General features: G+C 42.8%; 1 protein-coding gene across 2 annotated transcripts in view; it reads right to left on the bottom strand.

Moving 5' to 3' along the window:
• The window catches only part of LOC145360628 (tyrosine-protein kinase CSK), a 159,591-nt gene that overhangs the window by 7,313 nt on the left and 133,153 nt on the right, over nt 1–19,125 (bottom strand). For both annotated transcript variants that reach the window (XM_080215977.1, XM_080215978.1), the window contains exons 7-13: nt 16,918–17,011; nt 16,294–16,359; nt 13,757–13,856; nt 11,548–11,638; nt 7,029–7,102; nt 4,912–5,107; nt 2,708–2,794 (exon numbers count right to left, since the gene is read on the bottom strand). In XM_080215977.1, coding sequence (XP_080072103.1) covers nt 2,708–2,794; nt 4,912–5,107; nt 7,029–7,102; nt 11,548–11,638; nt 13,757–13,856; nt 16,294–16,359; nt 16,918–17,011 — 708 coding nt within the window. The remainder of the gene's footprint in view (nt 1–2,707; nt 2,795–4,911; nt 5,108–7,028; nt 7,103–11,547; nt 11,639–13,756; nt 13,857–16,293; nt 16,360–16,917; nt 17,012–19,125) is intronic.

The following is a 19,125-nucleotide window of genomic DNA, read 5'->3' as shown; positions in this document are numbered from 1 at the left end:
CCAATTTTTAGACGCACCATAGAAAGCATTCCTTCGATGGTAAAATCAAAGTTTCTCATGGCTCACCTTAAAATCAATGACTCGTTTATATTGTTGTGCAGCGTAGGGACGGAATGGGGTGAGGATACACCACTACTTTGATACAAGAAGTAGAAGCCAATTGCTCCTAAACTTGGTATGGCTCCTGTTCTGCCTAACACCACAAAAGGTTGTGAATGTAGCCAATCCATCACGCAAACCAGCCACCCATCCACTGACACTCTCTATACTTCTCGCTGCCTTGAAAAAGCAGCCAGCATAATTAAGGGCCCCATGCAACCCGGACATGCTCTTCCACCTTTTTCCCAAAAGAGAAAAGTGAGGTCACGTACCAACCAACTCAAGAAAGCTTCTTCCCTGCTGCCATCAGACTTTTAAATGAACCTACCTCGAATTAAGTTGATCTTGCTGTACATCCTAGCTATGACTGTAACACCACATTCTGCACGCTCTCCTTTCCTTCTCCATGAACACTATGCTTTGTCTGCAAAGCACACTGTACACTAATATGTGACAATAATAAATCAAATGAAGCAGAGAAAATTGTTTCCTTCGAACCTGCGCCGACTTTCTGATGAAGTATCTTATCCATGCCCCCTCCCCTGTCCTATCTCCATAACCCCACATATTTGCAATGGCTAACCTATCTAACCTACACATCTTTGGACACTAAGCGGCAACTTAGCACGGCCTAGCCACAGAAGGTAGACAAATATATATGGGGTAAGATGGTTTCAGGATATTGAATATGATCAGCCATGATCAAAACGAAAGGCAGTGCAGGCTCGAGGGGCCGAACGGCCGATTCGTGCTTCTTTTTTCAATGTTTTTATACTCAAATTTATCTTCACACTAAAATTAGTGAGTTCTCTTCTCCTCTTTCCATTGGATCACAAGTTCAAAGATATAACTCATACTCCCTGGTAAGAGGAATTTTTAAAGCAAGTCGACAACTGAGCGCACATTTATTTCTTTTTTACTGATAAATAATGCATGAAGGGGACCTAACAGTGTAAAGCTTTGAAACAGGTGGCAAAATGGCACAGTGGTTAGCACTGCTGCTACAGCACCAGGGACCCAGGTTTGACTCCCAGCTTGAGTCACTGTGTAGAGTCAGCATGTTCTCCCTGAGTGCATGGGTTTTCTCCAGGTGCACTGGTTTCCTCCCACGGTCGGAAAGGTGTGCTGGTTAGGTGCATTGGCCGTGCTAAATTCTCCCTCAGTGTACCCGAACAGGTGCCAGAGTGTGGCAACATGGTAACTTCACTGTGGTATTAATATAAGCCTACTTGCGACACTAATGAATAAACAAACTTCAAATAAAGTGCCTTAATGCTTGCATTAAAACCTGGTTATTAAGATCTGAAGTATCTGTTGGATATGATGCAACCCACCACTCAAATAACTCAAATAATGTAACATGAATGAAAAGTAGTCGTGCAATTTAAGCTGAATATCAAATTGAGTCTCATAAGTTAGGCTCGCAATGCTGTTAAGCAATAATAAAAAAAATGATGGTCTGAATGAACCCTGGTAGGCTCAAATTACACAAAGACGACACATACCAGACGTCAATAAATGAATCCAAGACCAATTGCACGATTCAGCTGCTGCTTTGTTATTGCAACATGGGCCATGGCCTTTTGTAGACTTGGATCTGATCAACCAAATAAACACCAAATCCTTGACAGGGCCCAGACAGGGCCCCTTCATTGCATCAACAAACTTTGGGAGGGAAAAGAAAAGGCATTTTCGGATTTCTGGACCCTATACGGGCCCAATGCAGTTTCAAACAAATTAACACCGTGTCTTCATTCTTTTACACAAGTAGCTAGGTTCTGAAAAATTTAGAATCACAGAAAAGAACTTCATGAATGAAGTAGGATGATTGGCACTGTTGCCTCCCAGTGCCAGGGATCCATGTTCAATTCCGGCCCCAGGTCACGATCTGTGTGGAATTTGCACGTTCTCCCTGTGTCTGCATGGGTTTCCTCCAAGTGCTCCAGTTTTCTCCCACAGTCCAAAGATGTGCAGGTTAGGTGGATTGGTCATACTAAATTGCCCCTTAGTGTCAGGGGGACTAGCAGGGCAAATACATGGGATTATGGGGATAGGGCCTGGGTGGGATTGTGGTTGGTGTAGACCTGATGGGCCAAACGGCCTCCTTCTGCACTGTAGAGATTCTATGATTACACTTCTGAATAAATTGTCTCCCATGCTTGTAGCTTTGTATACCAGTAGAACCCCTACAGTGCAGCTGGAGGCCATTCGGCCCGTTGAGTCTGCACCATCCACAATCCCACTCATGCCCTATTCCCGCAACACCACCTATTTAACCTGCTAATCCCTCTGACACTAGAGTCAATTTAGCGTGGCCAATCAACTTAACCTGCACATTTTTGGACTGTGGGAGGGAACCAGAGCACCTGGAGGAAACCTAGGCAGACACAGGGAGAATGTGCAAACTCCACAGAGTCAGTGATCTGAGGCAGAATTGAACCCGGGTCTCTGGCGTTGAGAGGCAGCAGCGCTAACCACTGTGCCACCATGCCGACCCTTTTGATACCACAAGTCCACTTTTAGGACTGGAATTGTTGGACGACAAGCAGATCAGCATTCAGACTGCATATGCAGCTTTACCTTTAACTGAATGTGTATTTTTACCTACCATTCTCGGATAAGGCACTCGCCCAAAAGAGTAAATTTCCCATAGGAGAATCCCAAAGCTCCAAACATCTGACTTCGTAGAAAAATTCTGCAATGAAATAAAAAAAACTGGGTATCAGTCTGCGGAATTATTCTATCGCCTCTTAGTGCTTGCATGCATTATCGCATTAAGTTCAGTGTCAAGTTAGCCAATATATTCAAGAACGTACCAATGGACGAAAGACAGATGCTTCATTAATCCAATATAAAAGGAAAATAGTGCAGATGCTGCTGGAATCCGAAACAAAAATGCAGGAAAATCTCAACAGGTCTGACAGCAGGAGAGAGAAAATAGAGTCAACGTTTTGAGTCGAGATGACCCTTCGTCAGAGATGGATGCTCTCTGAGAAAAGGTCATCTAGACTCGAAATGTTGACTCTATTCTCTCTCCACAGATGCTGTCAGACCTGCTGAGGTTTTCCAGTACTTTTCTATTTCTTTTCACAAACCCAAACCTGGTCCTTGTTGGGATTTTGGACCAAAACCCCAAAGCTAATTTTTTTTTAGTCTAGTTTACCTTCTGCCAGTCCTTTCAAAATATAATTTAGTGAATTCAATAGTGTTTGAAGAACATTATCTTTGGTGTGACAGTGTGATGTCAACTCTTCTCCTGAATTGGATTCAGGCGGCTTGATGGTTAGCACTGCTGCCTCAGTGCCAAAGACCTGGGGTCGATTCCCAGTTTTGGATCAGTTGTGTGTGTGGAGTCTTCACAGGTTTCCTCCAGGTGCTCTTGTTTTCTCCCACAATCCAAAAGACTCACTGGTTAGGTGCTTCGTCAAGCTAAATCCTCCCTCCGTGTACCCGAACAGGTGCCAAAGTGTGGTGACTAGGGGATTTTCGCAGTAACTTCAATGCAACGTTAATGGAAGCTGACTTGTGACACTATTAAATAAACTAAACTAAGGAGGCATGACCTAAATCTGTTGCAGCAACCTCAGTGAAACAAAGTGCATTTAGGGGTGAAATTTCAGGTGAACACGATCTAGAAAAACAGTTCCACAATCTCATTACTTTAAATCAATACTGCAGGTACAGCTACAGCAACAGCAGCCCAGAACCCCGGGAGAAATGAATGCTGGGTTAAAGCACCAGCAAGAGACGGGGTCAAACAAAGGAATTGCACACAGTCACAACTTTCCAGTCATGAAAGGCAGATACCATAAGGGAGAAGGTACCACAAATTTAGCATTAAGGCTTTGCACTTAACTGAATTAAATGATACATGTTGTCCTTCAGCCTAACACAAAGGACATCATTGTAGATGGTATAATTGAACAGCTATACTTTGCTTTGGAAGGTGGGGTACATGAGGCTATATCACTGCTTCAATTTGCCATCAGCAGTTTCAATTTGATTTATTCATGACCAATGCACATCCGTGGACAGTCTCTACTTGACACAGATGGAGAACTAAGAACACTGGAGAAAACTGAAGCAGGTTCCCTTAGTGAACAAACTTTGGATTGCTCAACAACTGTATTTTCCTTTGAAAATAGAAAAGCATGGGTGGGGCGGCAGGGGAAGAGACAGAAAATAAGAGTTCTTCAATGTAAGGAGAGGCTGTATAGATAGGGACTTTTTTCTATGAAGCATAGAAGGCTTAGGAATGATGTTATAAAGGTCTATAAAGTAATGAGAGGCATAGATCAGCTAGATAGTCAATATTTTTTCCCCAAAAGTAGGGGACTCTAAAACTAGAGGGCATAGGTTTAAGATGAGGGGAGAGACACAGAAGGGTGCACAGGGGCAATTTTTTCACTCAGAGTGACTGTCTGGAACAAGCTGCCAGACATAGTAGTATAAGGCGTGTGCAATTTTGTCTTTTAAAAAGCATTTATACAGTTAGATGAGTAAGATGGCTATTGAGGGCCAAGTGCAGGTAATTAGGACTAGCTCAGTCGGTAAAACAAAACAGCGGCATGGACAAGCTGGGCTGAATGGCCTGTTTCCATGCTGTAAACCTCTGACTCCATAAAACCTACATACAGTACAGGAATTGAAACCCAGCTTTCAGGCACTTAGAGTTTCTGTGCAACATCATGAAACTCCTATTTTTGGAAAGAACATAACAGCTTTCATAAAACAGCCACGTGACGTCAAGAGAGTATGGGTCAAAACCTAAGAAAAATTCTGTTACACCTATAATCTACTGATCATTTTTACCTTTTCTTTAAGAGCTTCAGGTGCAGTCCATTTTACAGGAAGCTTCCCAGTGTCTTGCATTGAGGAAGCTTCTTTTGTAAGACCAAAATCACTAACTTTAGCTATGTTATCTTCAGAGACCAGGACATTTCGAGCAGCTAAATCTCTATGTACAAAATTATTTGCCTCCAAGTATTCCATTGCTTCACAGACGTCGCTAGAAAAAAGGGGGGGAGAAAACAACTTATTAATATGGCATTAGCATAGGCAGAATTCTTCAATATAAACTTCAAACTAGGTTTTAAGAACTTAGGTGGGGCAGCATTGTGGCTAGCACTGCTGCCTCTCAGCACCAGGGACCTGGGTTCAATTCCAGGTTTGGTCACCATCTGTGCTGAGCCTGTGTGTTCTCTCCGTCTCTTCACAGGTTTCCTCTAGGTGCTCCGGTTTCCCCCCACCGTCTGAAAGACGTGCTGGTTGGGTGGATTGGGGCCATGCTAAATTGTCCCTCAGTGTACCCGAACAGGTAACAGAGTGCGACGACTAGGGGATTTTCACACTACATTGCAGTGTAAGACCACTTGTGATACTAATAAACAAACTTAAATAACTTCAAACTTGCAAAAAAAATTTCTCTTCATGCTGGATATCCTATGACCTTGCTTATTCGTGTACAAGTAGCTTTAAATTTCTCTAATGTGGGGCTCTGCCTTTTTCAGCAAATTTCCAACATAGAACTTGGGACTCTGAAGAGGTTGATTAGGGAATTCCTGATGGCTGCATAAAGATTTCTGTATGTGCTAACTTACCACAAACAGTACACAGAAATGTTTCTGCAATAGTGACATTGGCTTTCTTTGGATCATTAGTCATCTATTGTAAGTTAGGGTAGGGTGCAAATATTAAGTTTGTAAACCATTGCCAAAACCAGTAGTTTGGACATACTAACCACAGTTGTGTGATTCCAGCTGTTGGATATTCAAATGATCAAGACAAAAGAAGGGGAAGGAGGCAGGTATGGAATGAGAATAAGGTGCTGTAATCCATTATATAATCACAGGGCAGTATGGCGGCACAGCGGTTAGCACTGCTTTCTCAGCGCCAGGGACCCAGGTTTGACTTCCGGCTTGTATCACTGTATAGAGTCTGCATGTTCTCCCCGTGTCTGTGTGGGTTTTCTCCCACAGTCCAAAGTCGTGCGGGTTGGGTACATTGACCATGCTAAATTCTCCCTCAGTGTACCCGAATAGGGGACGGAGTGTGGCGACTAGGGGAGTTTCACAGTGACTTCATTGTAATCTTAATGTAAACCTACTTATGACACTAATAAGCAAACTTAAATTTAGCGACTGGTGGCCAAATAATACTGGCAGACACCTAAAAACAATTACTAGCCTGCTCCTAATAACAAGCCAAAAGATCAAAGACGTCACCAAAAAGAAACAAAAAATGAATGAGAAAAATAACCGGTCTGCTGATTACAGGTCTCCATATACAAGAAATGCATCTTGCAGATTGGACATGACTCAGAATTTACATTTAATAAAACAATTTAAGTGTTGGAAATCAAACAGAACATGTGGGAAAATAGGGGAGGCTCCTATTACTTGAGGTGCAACTCCAGAATGGTGCCAGAGCATGGTGACTTCTTGCGAGCTGTCCCCAGCGTACCCTTTAATTCTTTGATTTTATTTTCATTGTCACATGCATTAGTATACAGTAAAAAGTATTGTTTCTTGCGCGATACAGACAAAACATACCGTTCATAGAGAAGGAAAGGAGAGAGTGCAGAATGCAGCGTTACAGTCATAGGGTGTAGAGAAAGATCAACTTTATGGAAGGTAAGTCCATTTTATCTTTTACTCTTGCTTCATGCTTTCAAACCTCTACTCTAACTCTTAGCTACGACTGTATCGCTACCTTCTGCGCCCTCTCCTTTCCTTCTCTGTGAGTAGTATGCTTTGTCTGCATAGCACGCAAGAAACAAAACTTTTCACTGTATGCCAATACGTGTGACAATAATAAATCAAAATCCCATCAGCTGTGGTGTAAAATCTCCACCCATTTACCTATTTCAGACAAGGCTTGTCCCTTTAATGGTGAGAGGTTTCATACAGATTGTGCAACGTAATACTCACATGGAAAACTTAAGTAAACAATCGCCACCAAGGACAGACCTTCCTCTTGATCTCAGGTAATCCACCAAACTGCCCTGGGAATGAACAGAAACGTAACTCTTTTCAAACAGTATTTATACATCACCTTTTGTTCACGATATTTCTTAGCTCTTCTCATGGATTGAGTTTTTGGGGGTGCAGCCATCACTTGTTGAACCCGTCCAGTGCAGGAAGCGGCCATTTGGCCCATCGAGTCTGCACTGAAAAATCCCACGTATTTACCCTGTTAAGCCACAACATGAAGGGGCAATTTAGCACAGCCAATCAACCTAACCCACACATCTTTGGACTGTGGGAGGAAACTGGAGCACCCGGAGGAAAACCACGCAGACATGGGAAGAACGTGCAGACTCCACACAGACAGTGACCCGAGGCTGGAATTGCACCCGGATCCCTGGCGCCATTAGGCAGCAGCACTAACCACTGTGCCAGCGTGCCCTCCCGACAAACATTTTGCGTGTGGCATGTTGGACAAACTATCTTGCCATAATCAATGTGTCCACAATGCTAGTTAATACGTTGAAGAAATATTTTGCATTGATATGGTGCCCTGTCAGGGGCTGTTGGCTTAGTTAATTAGATGGTCAGCCTGCAAGTTTAGAATAATGCCAATTGCAAGGGTTTGATTCCCATTCAGCCAGAGGTAGGCTTGGGGCTTGGCCGTCCTTGAAGGCAGTCTGTGGCAAACCACCACTGACAAAACAGTCAATAGAAACAGCTCAGCATGAAGCATTAGCAGGGAATGAGCCACGGATCCATCTTTCAGGGACAGCATACATAAATGAATGAGAAGTGTCCTTTTGTGACTCTCAGGATATTTCAAAGCTCCTTGCAGCTAACTGTAGCCAAGGCAGAGATTTGGCATACAGGGTTGATACATAAAACAATAAAAAGACCAACTAATGTGTTAGAAAGAATAATAATAAGCCTGAACGCTCATTACTAGCGTCAGCAGGTGTTTAACGTTTAACTGGAAGGGTGGTCTGACAGCTTACCCAGAGGTAACAAATCGCAACTTGAAAGGGAAAGATGCCTAAATGGTCTACAGCAACAGAATTAATTGATCTTTCCTGTCTAAGGATGCAGTATATTTCTAGGATTATTCTTTCAATGTAATTTCCACATGTAAGTAGTTAACCTTGTATAGTCAACCAGGTCAAAAATAAAGCCTGGATTTAGCATTAGCAGCGAAGGTGAAATTGTTAGCGTGTGCTACCATTACTCTTTTGAAATTGAAAATAACTTCGGGACTACATTTGCAATTAAATGCAGATATCCAGAAGAAGCTGTCTGCAATCCCATGCTTCTCCACTGAGTGCAGTGGAAGTCTCCCCAGATTGCAATCAAGTATAAATCACTGCAGGAACAAGAACATGTCCTTTTATGTTACTAGTCCAGCCCTGAGAAAAGTTATACCTTGTTGAATGAGATATAACTGGGTTTTCAGCAGGCATAATGGGGCATAATGATGGCACAGTGGTTAGCACTGCTGCCTCAGCGCCAGCTACCCAGGTTCGATTCCCAGCTTGAGTGGCAGTCTGTGTGGAGTGTGCACATTCTCCCCATATCTGCATGAATTTCTCCGGGTGTTCTAGTTTTTCCCCTCAGTCCAAAAGATGTGCTGGTTAGGTGCGTTGGCCATGCTAAATTCTCCCTCAGGCAGCGAGTGGCAAACCACCACTGGCAAAACAGTCAAGGGGAACAGCTCAGCCAAACTGGCAGCAGAGTGTGGCGGCTAGAGGGTTTTCACAATAACTTCATTCCAGTGTTAATGTAAGCCTACTTATGACCAAAAAACTAAAAACTAAACAAAGTTAATAATTTGTGACAAAAAAACTCTTCATGGCTCTGAAAAATTGAGTTTATATTGTTCAAAATCTCCATTTTGATCAACTTTAAGCAGCATTTTTAAAGCATTCCAGTTTCCACTCTAATCCCACATCAACCCCCCGAATCAATATTTAATTAAAACGAAGCTCATTCAGTCCATTTTATTTCCTGGTTTGCTGTCTGTGAGAATACTTCAATGCAGTTGACAGTTCACCCAGTGATATACCATCACTGTTTCAGGACACCGCCCCGCCTTGGTGTCAGATTCAAACCGAGATCAGGAAAGAAGGGGAAATCCACGCCACAGAGGACTCGAGATCTGAGGTCAGCAGCAAGCTTTGTCACTGTGCTGCTGAATCTGAGCCAAAAATAAAACCAAGATCTGCAGAAAAATGCAATTTAAAAAACCTTCCAACTCAGGATAACAGCTTTATTTTGGGTTAGCATAAGCGATTGAAAAACCATACTGATCCAGTGCGCTTGTTTAATATTTTAAAATTGGCTATCTATTGGCAAATCTGTATTAAACGAATTAGCTGCATTCCTTATGCAATCTAAAAATCATATTTCTAAACAGCTACATAAAAAGCAGCAAAAAGGGATAATATTTTAAGACCTTGCATCATGAGATATTTCTGCACCTTTCAAAAAGCAGAACCTCTATAAATATATATCCTTTAAACTACTTCTGACAATCTCGCTCAGGAAATCATCTAAGCAAATTTTAAATTTCCATTTTTCTCAGGAAAATGGAATGCCATGCGTGAAAAATATATAGGGGTGGCACAGTGGTTAGCACTGCTGCCTCTCAGCGCCAGGAAGCCAGGTTCAATTCCCAGCTTGGGTCACTGTCTGTGTGGAGTCTGCACATTCTCTCTGTGTCCATGTGGGTTTCCTCCGGGTGCTCCGATTTCTTCCCATAGTCCCAAAGATGTACTGGTGAGGTGCATTGACCCAAACAGACGCCAAAGTGTGGCGACTAGGGGAATTTTGCAGTAACTTCGTTGCAGTGTTAATGTAAGCCTTACATGTGACTAATAAATAAACTTTAAAACTTTTAAAACTTTAAAAATATTCAGCGCAGAGGAAAAATGAAATTTTTTTTGTACGCCTAAAGGTTCCAATTTGAACAAGCAATGACTCCGATGTCACTTAGTTCATGTTTATCCGACATCTCATGGGTTCTTCGTCATCAAGTATTATTGTGCAACTTCACGAAACCAACACGTCGAGATTTTTTGTTGCCATTTCAGGAACGTTGTGAAAGCCGAGTTAAATATAGAGTTGCAACATGCAAACAGGCCCTTCTGCCCAACGATGCGCCAATTTCTACCCTCCACGTGGGAGAATAGTTCTAAATCATTGCAGCCCACCCAGTTTCCACAATCTTCCAATCCCCACTTTCATCTAGCTGCCCGATCAAACCTCAAATGCTCATGTCGTTCCCAGACAAGTGCCAATAAACAATGCAGTCTCCTCTATTTCGAGGTACCAAACGTAGACTGGGTGATCGCTTTGCTCAGCGCCTTCAGTCTGTGCGCAATCAGGACCCTGAACTTCCCTTGTCCTGAAACAGTGATGGTATATCACTGGGTGAGCTGTCAACTGCATTGAAGTATTCTCACAGACAGCAAACCAGGAAATAAAATGGACTGAATGAGCTTCGTTTTAATTAAATATTGATTCGGGGGGTTGATGTGGGATTAGAGTGGAAACTGGAATGCTTTAAAAATGCTGCTTAAAGTTGATCAAAATGGAGATTTTGAACAATATAAACTCAATTTTTCAGAGCCATGAAGAGTTTTTTTGTCACTAATTATTAACTTTGTCTAGTTTTTAGTTTTTTTTGTCATTTTAACACACGATCCTGCTCCCGTGTCCATGTGTCTGTCCTTGGCCTGCTGCAATGTTCCAGGGAAGCTCAATTCAAACTGGAGAAACAGCACCTCATCTTCTGGCTGGACACTTTACAGACTTCTGGTCTCAACATCAAATTCAACAACTTCAGATGATTAGCTCTAACCCACCTTGACCCCTTTGTTTCCATTTTATTTAATTTTTAAACTGTTCTCTATCTTTTATTTCTTTATCGTCTTCCTTCATTTTTCTCCCTCCCGCCCCCCATTTTATCCCCACTTTCTTATCTTTTCTCTCCCTTTGCTTCCCTTTTCTCAATTTTATCTCTCTCCCGTCCACCTACCCTCTCCCACTACATCTTCATCTGTCACAGCTTACCCTCAGTCTCTCTGTGGTTTGGCCATTCGCACTTTCTATTTTCTCTATGGACTGCCATCAGCAGCCTTTCCCCTTGGTTCTGTGGTTATGACTCATCTCCCATTCCCTCACCCTGCAGTTTAAATATCTCCCACTTTCTATGCCTTTTAGCTTTGACAAAGGGTTATCTGGACTCGAAATGTCAGCTCTTTTCTCTCCTTACATATGCTGCCAGACATGCTGAGATTTTCCAGCATTTTCTCTTCCGGTTAGGGAAAAGAGCTAGTTCACTGTCTTGAGAAGCACATTCAAAGGACCTGAATGCTGCAAGATGTTATGTACAGGATTGCAGCATTCTAAGATTACACAATAAGAAGAACCCACCCATGCATTAGCAACCCATGGTCAGTGCCACCATCAGTAGTTAGGTACTTACTTTGGCCATATATTCTGTGACAATGTATAGTGACCCGCCTTCTTCCACAATGACACCCAAAAGCTGAACTAAGTTTTTGTGTCGGAGTTGCCTGTAACAAAGAAAGTTTGTTATTCCACGGTTTGGCACTGCACCAAATTTACAAAAACCAATGATGTTCAGGTGACACCATTCAAGACTGAGGACGCTTTAACCGGCTCAGCAAGTCAGTTGCAGTGTGCCAAGCCAGTAAAATCAGGAGAGATGCAGGAAAAAAAACAGGTTCACGCCAAGTTTATTGTCTCTTGCGATGTAACTGGCCCCAATCTGCCAGCAGAATCAGTCATGAAGCCGATTTCAGTATTCAGCAGGTAATCTAAATATAATAAGGGTGTCCCCGTATGCTATCACCCTCGGTTGAGGAACTCATCAATGTGGATCACACAAGGTCCCCACCAACAGGGAGTTGACATGATGGCTTTTCTGGTGGGACTGGAAGCCTTCGAAACCTCCCGTGTGGTCGATGCAAGGCCAGGCATTGCCCCTTGGACACTGTCAGCCTGGCACTGCGCAGTGTCAAAGGGTGGGCACAAGGGGTGGCACATTGCACTGCTGCCTCAGTGCCAGGGACCTGGGTTCGATTCCTGGCTTGGGTCGCCGCCTGTGTGGTGTTTGCATGTTCTCCTTGTGACTGCATGGATTTCCTCTGGGTGCTCCAGTTTCCTCCCACATTTGAAAGACTTGCTGGTTGGGTGCATTGACCTGAACAGGCACCAGAGTGTGGCAACGAGAGGAATTTCATTGCAGTGTTAATGCAAGCCTACTTGTAACTAATAAACTTTACTCTGCAATGGGGATGGGGAGAATCGGTCAGAGAGGTGAACGGGGGTGGCATTGGCTGCACCCACTCTACCTGCTGGCAAGAATCACATTTGGGCTCTTTCTTCCCCCTCCCAAGTGCCTTATGAACGTATCTGGGATTCTCTCCCGTTTTTACGCTTGTTTGACACTTGAATTTTTTTGGTAAGATTGCCCCTTTGTGCTTTTTCTTTAAATGAACAAAGTTGCATTGAAATAGAAAATCAAAACTTTGGCCTTTCAGCTTCGTTCTCAGCATTGGTAATGCTGAACAGACCATATTTGTTGACTACTCAGATGTCCCTAAGGTGGTGTGGTGGGTATTCTGCACAAGAGTCTTTGTAATTGAACAATACGATTCAATAAGCTGAAGGGAGCAAAGAGTCAGCTACCTTGTTTGGTACTGCAATCTCATACAGACCAGACAGGTTGAGGATGGCAAGCTCCCTTCCCTGAAGGACATTAATGAACTCGTAAACACGCAGCAATGCACTGGCTGCAGTTTCTTTTCTACTTTGGCCCACAAATTACTAAGTTTGTTGAATTAATTTTCAGAACTTAATCTTCACATTTGTTCTACTACTTCACTACCGTGGAACGAGAAGAACAAGATTTCAGTTTAAAGTTTCATTTATTAATGTCACAAGTAGGCTTAGATTAACACTGCAATGAAGTTACCATGAAAATCCCCTAGTCGCCACACTCTGGCACCTGTTCGGGTACACCGAGAGAGAATTCAGCATGGCCAAAGCATCGAATCAGCACCAGCCTTTCGGACAGGGGGGAAACTGGGAGAAACCCACGCAAACATGGGGAGAACGTGCAGACTCCGTACAGGCTGTGACCCAAACCGAGAATCAAACCTGGGTCCCTGGCACTGAGGCAGCAGTGCTAACCACAGTGCCACCAAGCTACTCAAATAAAAGCTGGAATACGCACACTTGTATCAAGGCACAAATTAAACCATTCATATTCAAGAGTTTGATCAATCTATACTTAAAACATGTGGCGTACAATATAAAATGACACCTCGCAGCTTCCTTTAAATTTGTCATTTCCCCAATAAGTTAATATTGGAGGAGGTTTCAACATTAAGTCTCTAAGAATCAGAATAAAATCATACATTTGGAACCGAGTGGTCCTTGTAAACTGGCAGGGAAAAAGGTAACAGTTGTGGAAAGGGCTATGGAGCTTTTAAAGGCAGCAGACACGTGAAGTAGAATAAAGCCATCCAGCTTTTGGCACAACGATACGTGATACCAGAGCAAAACCTACTTTTGCGCAACGAGAAAGGGTTTTAATTTCTAATGCGCGACACAATGACCAGTTCAAGCTTTCTTTTGCACACTAGAAGATTAATGCTAAAACTTACGTCATCACCGAGGCTTCAGCAATGAAGGCTTGCGCTGTAGCATCATGTTTAATGCATTTGACTGCTACTTTGTTGCCTCTATATTCACCCAACATCACATCTACCAAAAAACAAATTGATGAGTCAACAAGAGATGCGGTACAAGAGACCAAAACTTGAGAGCATGCAAAACAGGAGAGTTTTAGTTTTGAAACTCTAGTTACACGTTCAATGGAGATTAACGCTATGAAATAAAACAGCAAGGAGAAAACGTGACAGATCGTTAAGTCTGGCAAATCATTGCAGGACACTTTGAATTATAGAATAATTATTCACAGATTAACTTCAGCCCACTTGAAATACCCCCCTTATCTGGGGTACCAGAAATTCTTCATCCCCCTGCCTCACCCCCATTGTTTATTTCACTTTGTAAAGCCACCTCCCCATCCCCCTCTCATTGGTGGCTGTATAGAGGCTGTTATGGCTGAGCTGGAGGATACCTGGGTGAATGGTTACCTCCCAAAATTTTTCATGTCATAAGGACAAGCTGAGAGGCAAGGAGGAGGAACAACCAATCAGATGCTGGCCACAGAGACCTTACCGAAGGAGAATGGTGAAAATTCTGTTGGCTAGAGTCAGCAAGAGTTGGAAATGGACAGGAGGTGGCCATTTGTCCCATTGTATTGGATCCAGCCCTCTGAAGGAGTAATTCACCTAGTGTCACTCCTCTTGCTTTTACTTTTCATTTTCAGATAACAATCCAATTCTCTTTTGAGAACTTTAACTGTGCTGCCTCCACTACACTGTCACACAGTGCATTCCAGATCCTAACTACTTGCTGTGTGAATCGGTCTCCACCACACTGTCAAACAGTACATTCTAGATCCTAACCACACACTGTGTGAATCTGTCTTCACCATCCTCTCAGACAGTGCATTCCAGATCCTAACCACTCACTATATGAATCTGTCTTCACCACATTCCAGATCCGAACCACTCGCTCTGTGAATCTGTCTCCACCAAACCCTCAAAAAGTATATTCCAGATCTTAACCACTCGCTACGTGAATCTGTCTCCACCAAACTCTCAGACGGTGCATTCCAGATCCTAACCACTCATTGCATTAAAAAACTTTCCACATGTTGGCATTGCAGCTATTCCTATACAGTAATGATTCCACTTCAAGTCAGCCAAGATCTGCCACCTGCAGCGGCATCAGTCTTGATTCAGAATGCCCCTTGAAGATTAAAACACCAGTCTAGAGAATTGAGCACAGGATGAGGTAGGGACATTGACACTGGACTAGTATTTCAGAGACCCAGGGTAATGCTTTGGGGACCTGAGTTCAAATCCCACCACAGCAGGTGATGAACTTTGAATTCAATACAAAATTTGGAATTAAAAGTCTACTGATGACCATGAAGCCACTGTTGATTGTTGAGAAAAATCCATCTGGTTCACGAATGTCCTTTAGGGAAGGAAATCTGCTGTCCTTCCCTGGTCTGACCTACCTGCGACTCCAAAGCCACGGCAATGTGGTTGACTCGTAAATGCCCTCTGAAATGCCTGAGCAAACCATTCAGTTTAAGGGCAGTTAGAGATGGGCAATCAATGCTGGTCCAGCCAGTGACACCCATATTCCATGGCTGAATGAAACAGAGGTCAAAGCTGATGTGTCAGTGCAGTACAACAGGAATGCTGCACTCTCAGGGGTGTGATTGTTTCGATGAAATAGTAAACATCTGCCCTCTGCGAGGCAGGTGCAAAAAAAGGTTTCATGGCAGTATCAGCAGAAGAGCAAGGCAGTTCTTCTGAGATTCAGGCCAATACTTATCCCTCAAGAGTCAAGCACATTATTTGATCATTATCCCATTGGTAATTACAGGACTTTGATGGGCAAAAGTAATAGGTTGTCGCAATCTCTTTAGATTAAATTACTTAATAGGGCTGCCAGAGGTCACACAACACAAGGCTTCTTTCTATGTTTACTGCACAAATACTTGAATGCTTGCCATATTGACAGGATCAGAAAGCAAGGGCAAATTCTATCTGATCACTGCATTTAGAATCACAGAATCTCTACAGTGCAGGAAGCTGCCATTCAGTCCATCGAATCTGTACCAACCACAATCCCACCCAGGCCCTATTCTCATAAACCAACACATTGTCTGCTAATCCCCCTGACACTAGGGTCAATTTAGCATGGCCAAATCAACCTAACTCTCATCTTTGGAGCGAGAGGAAACAGGAGCACCCAGAAGAAACCCACGGAGACACAGGGAGAACATGTAAACTCCACACAGACACAGTGACCTGAGGCTGGAGTCAAACCCGGGTCCCTGCAGCTGTGAGGCAACAGTGCTAACCACTGTGCCACTACGTTGTTATTTAATGAATCTACTATTAATATTTTACTAAACAACGTAAAGTTTTCATTTTTGAAGGATAAAAGACAATAGCGGTTAACAAAATAAATGTATAAACACGAAAGCAACAAACGCCATTTACAGTAAACTTGCCCCCACCCCCCAAAGCCTGGCATGTGAAGTGCCACTTACCTCCAAATTCTCCTTTGCCTATTGTTTGTAACAATTTGAGATCTCTCATGTTTAGTGCCCAGCCACCTACAAAACAAAAAATAAACTTTGCATTGAAGAGAAATGTAATAAACTCCCATGGCTCGTTAGCCTCTGGCAAAAAAATCACTTTTAAAAGACTTTCAATATGCTTAGATCTTTGATTGTTTAAAGTTTAGTTCATTTATTAGTGTCACAAGTAGGCTTATATTAACGCTGCAATGAAGTTACTGTGAAAATCGCCTAGTCACCGCACTCTGGCACCTGTTCGGGTACACTGAGGGAGAATTTAGCATGGCCAATGCCTAACCAATGTCTTTCAGACTGTGGGAGGAAACCTACACAGACACGAGGGAGAATGAGCAGACTCCTGACAGACAGAGTCACCCAAGCCAGGAATTGAAACCCGGTCCTTGGGGTTATGAGGCAGCAGTGCTAACCACCATACTGTCTTAATCCAATTCAGGGAGAGTGTTGACATTGTATTGTCACACCAAAGATAATGTTCTTCAAACACTGAATTCACTAAATTGTATTTCGAAAGGACTGGCAGGAGATAAGCTGATTGTTTTTGGGGCTACTTTAAGTTTCAACTTTCCCACTCACTTCGAGAGAACTCATCCTGTGCAGCCACCGTCCCTTCCATATGCTTGGGAGTAATGAGACGCGTACACAACCCATCAGCATCCATGGTGTAATGCTAAATATGGAAGAAACAAAGAAACAATGAGAACGCTTTACAGTACATAAATAAATACATTAAAATATGCTGGTCACTTCAGATCAGGTATCACCTGTAGCTAACCGCTCACGGTGTTGTAAATTTCAAACGGGTTGACAGAAAGCAGGCAGCAACAACTAGGTGACTAGTTATTGCGATTTCACTCTCTTGAAGGGTAGTAGTTGTCCTGTGATTGGAAACTCACTATAATATTGTTCGCTTAGAAATTCAACAGTGAAAGCAATGAAGCTTTTATACCTTCTAATTCTCCTTTACCACCTCCACACTTCAATCTCCAACCCCATGAGACTAATGCTTCACTATCCTCTCCTTTCATCCTGGACATACTCTCTTCCATCACTCAAACCAGCTTCCCGCCCCTGACACTGTCTACACTTCCTGCTACCTCAGGAAAGCAGCCAGCATAATTAGGGACCCCGTGCATCCTGGACGCTCTCTCTTCCACCTTTTTCCGTCGGGAAAAAGATGCAAAAGTCTGATGTCACGTACCGATTGACTCAAGAACGACTTCTGCTCTGCTACCGTCAGACTTCTGAACGGACCTACCTTATGTTACATTGATCTGTCTCTACACTCTAGCTATGACTGTAACACTATATTCTGCACCCTCTCCATTCCTTCTCCCCTATATATTCTGTGAACAGTATACTGTGTCTGTAAAGTGCACAAGAAACAATAGTTTGCCCTGTATCCCAATACACGTGACAATAATAAATCAAATTAGATTATAAAAAATGTTTGCTTCCAAATAGGAAAAGGATGTACAAAAGTGTTAGGCAATGATATCAGTAATAAATACCTTCAACACCCATGGAGAAAATCAAATTGCAATTCAGAAATATTGCAGGTGCCTTAGTGAACAGTGCAAATCTTAATGTGGAAAAATGCCAGTTAATCTAACAATTCCTCCCCTGATTCCAGGTCGTCCACATCCAAGGAATGACTGAAAAAATTAAATTGGCAGTGGGCAAATAAACAAAGAATTATGCAGATTATTGTTGAAGTCCATGCCAGATTGTCTATAGATGGTCTCCCTTGTCTACATCAATGGGAACCAAGTAGAAATAGTCGAAAGCTTCAAGTCTTTAGGTGTCCAGATCCCTCCATGCTGAACTATAGTTAAGAAAGCCCACCGATGCCTCTACTTTCTCAGAAGACTAAGGAAATTTAGCATGTCCACTATAACTCTCACCAACTCCTACAGATGCATCATAGAAAGCATTCGTCCTGATTGTATCACAGCTTGGTATCGCTCCTGCTCTGACCAAGACTGCAAGGAACTACAAAGGGTGAATGAAGCCCAGTCCATCACCCAAACCAGCCTCCCAGTCACTGACACTGTCTGCACTTGCTGCCTCAGAAAAGCAGCCAGTGTAATTAAGGACCCCAAGTATCCCAGAAATACTCTCTTCCACCTTCTCGTTGGAAAAAAGATACAAATGTTTGAGGACTCATACCAATCGACTCAAGAACGGCTTCTTCACTGCTGCCATTAGACTTTTTGAATGGACCTACCTCACATTAAGTTGAGCTTTCTCTACACCCTAGCTATGACTATAACACTACATTCTGTACTCTCTTCCTTCTCGAAGTACGGTACGTTTTGTCTGTGTAGCATGCAAGAAACAATACCTTTCACTGTATCCCAATACATATGACAATAATAAACCAAATTGAAGATTCTAATGAGGTAATGATTTCCACAGTAACTTCATTGCAGTGTTAACGTAAGCCTATTTGTCACTAAAACTTTCAATTTGTGAAAAGCTGTCAACTACAGCCACAATACATTTGGAACCTGGTAACTTAGTAGGGAAATGTGGCACGCCGCCCCTGCTCCCAGGGGTAGCTTTCTAAATGGTGGCCTGAGCATACTGCAGCAGCAGATTCAAGAGAACCAGCAGCCCATTCAACCACACTGAACAGAAAAATTAGACTTACACGCAAAAAGGAAACAAAATGAAAGGATTGGTGCATTTTTAAGATTAGGTGCTAATAAAAAAAACACTTCATTCAGATCTTTGCCAATTTACCTTGATTATACATTTGCAGGAAATCAATATAAAAGCATT

Source organism: Carcharhinus amblyrhynchos, chromosome 32 (genome assembly GCF_965287045.1).
Source record: "Carcharhinus amblyrhynchos chromosome 32, sCarAmb.v2.hapA, whole genome shotgun sequence".
NCBI classification, from domain to species: Eukaryota; Metazoa; Chordata; class Chondrichthyes; order Carcharhiniformes; family Carcharhinidae; genus Carcharhinus; species Carcharhinus amblyrhynchos.
The sequence above is the reverse complement of the archived record's forward strand: the minus strand, read 5'-3'. Positions and strand labels throughout refer to the sequence as shown.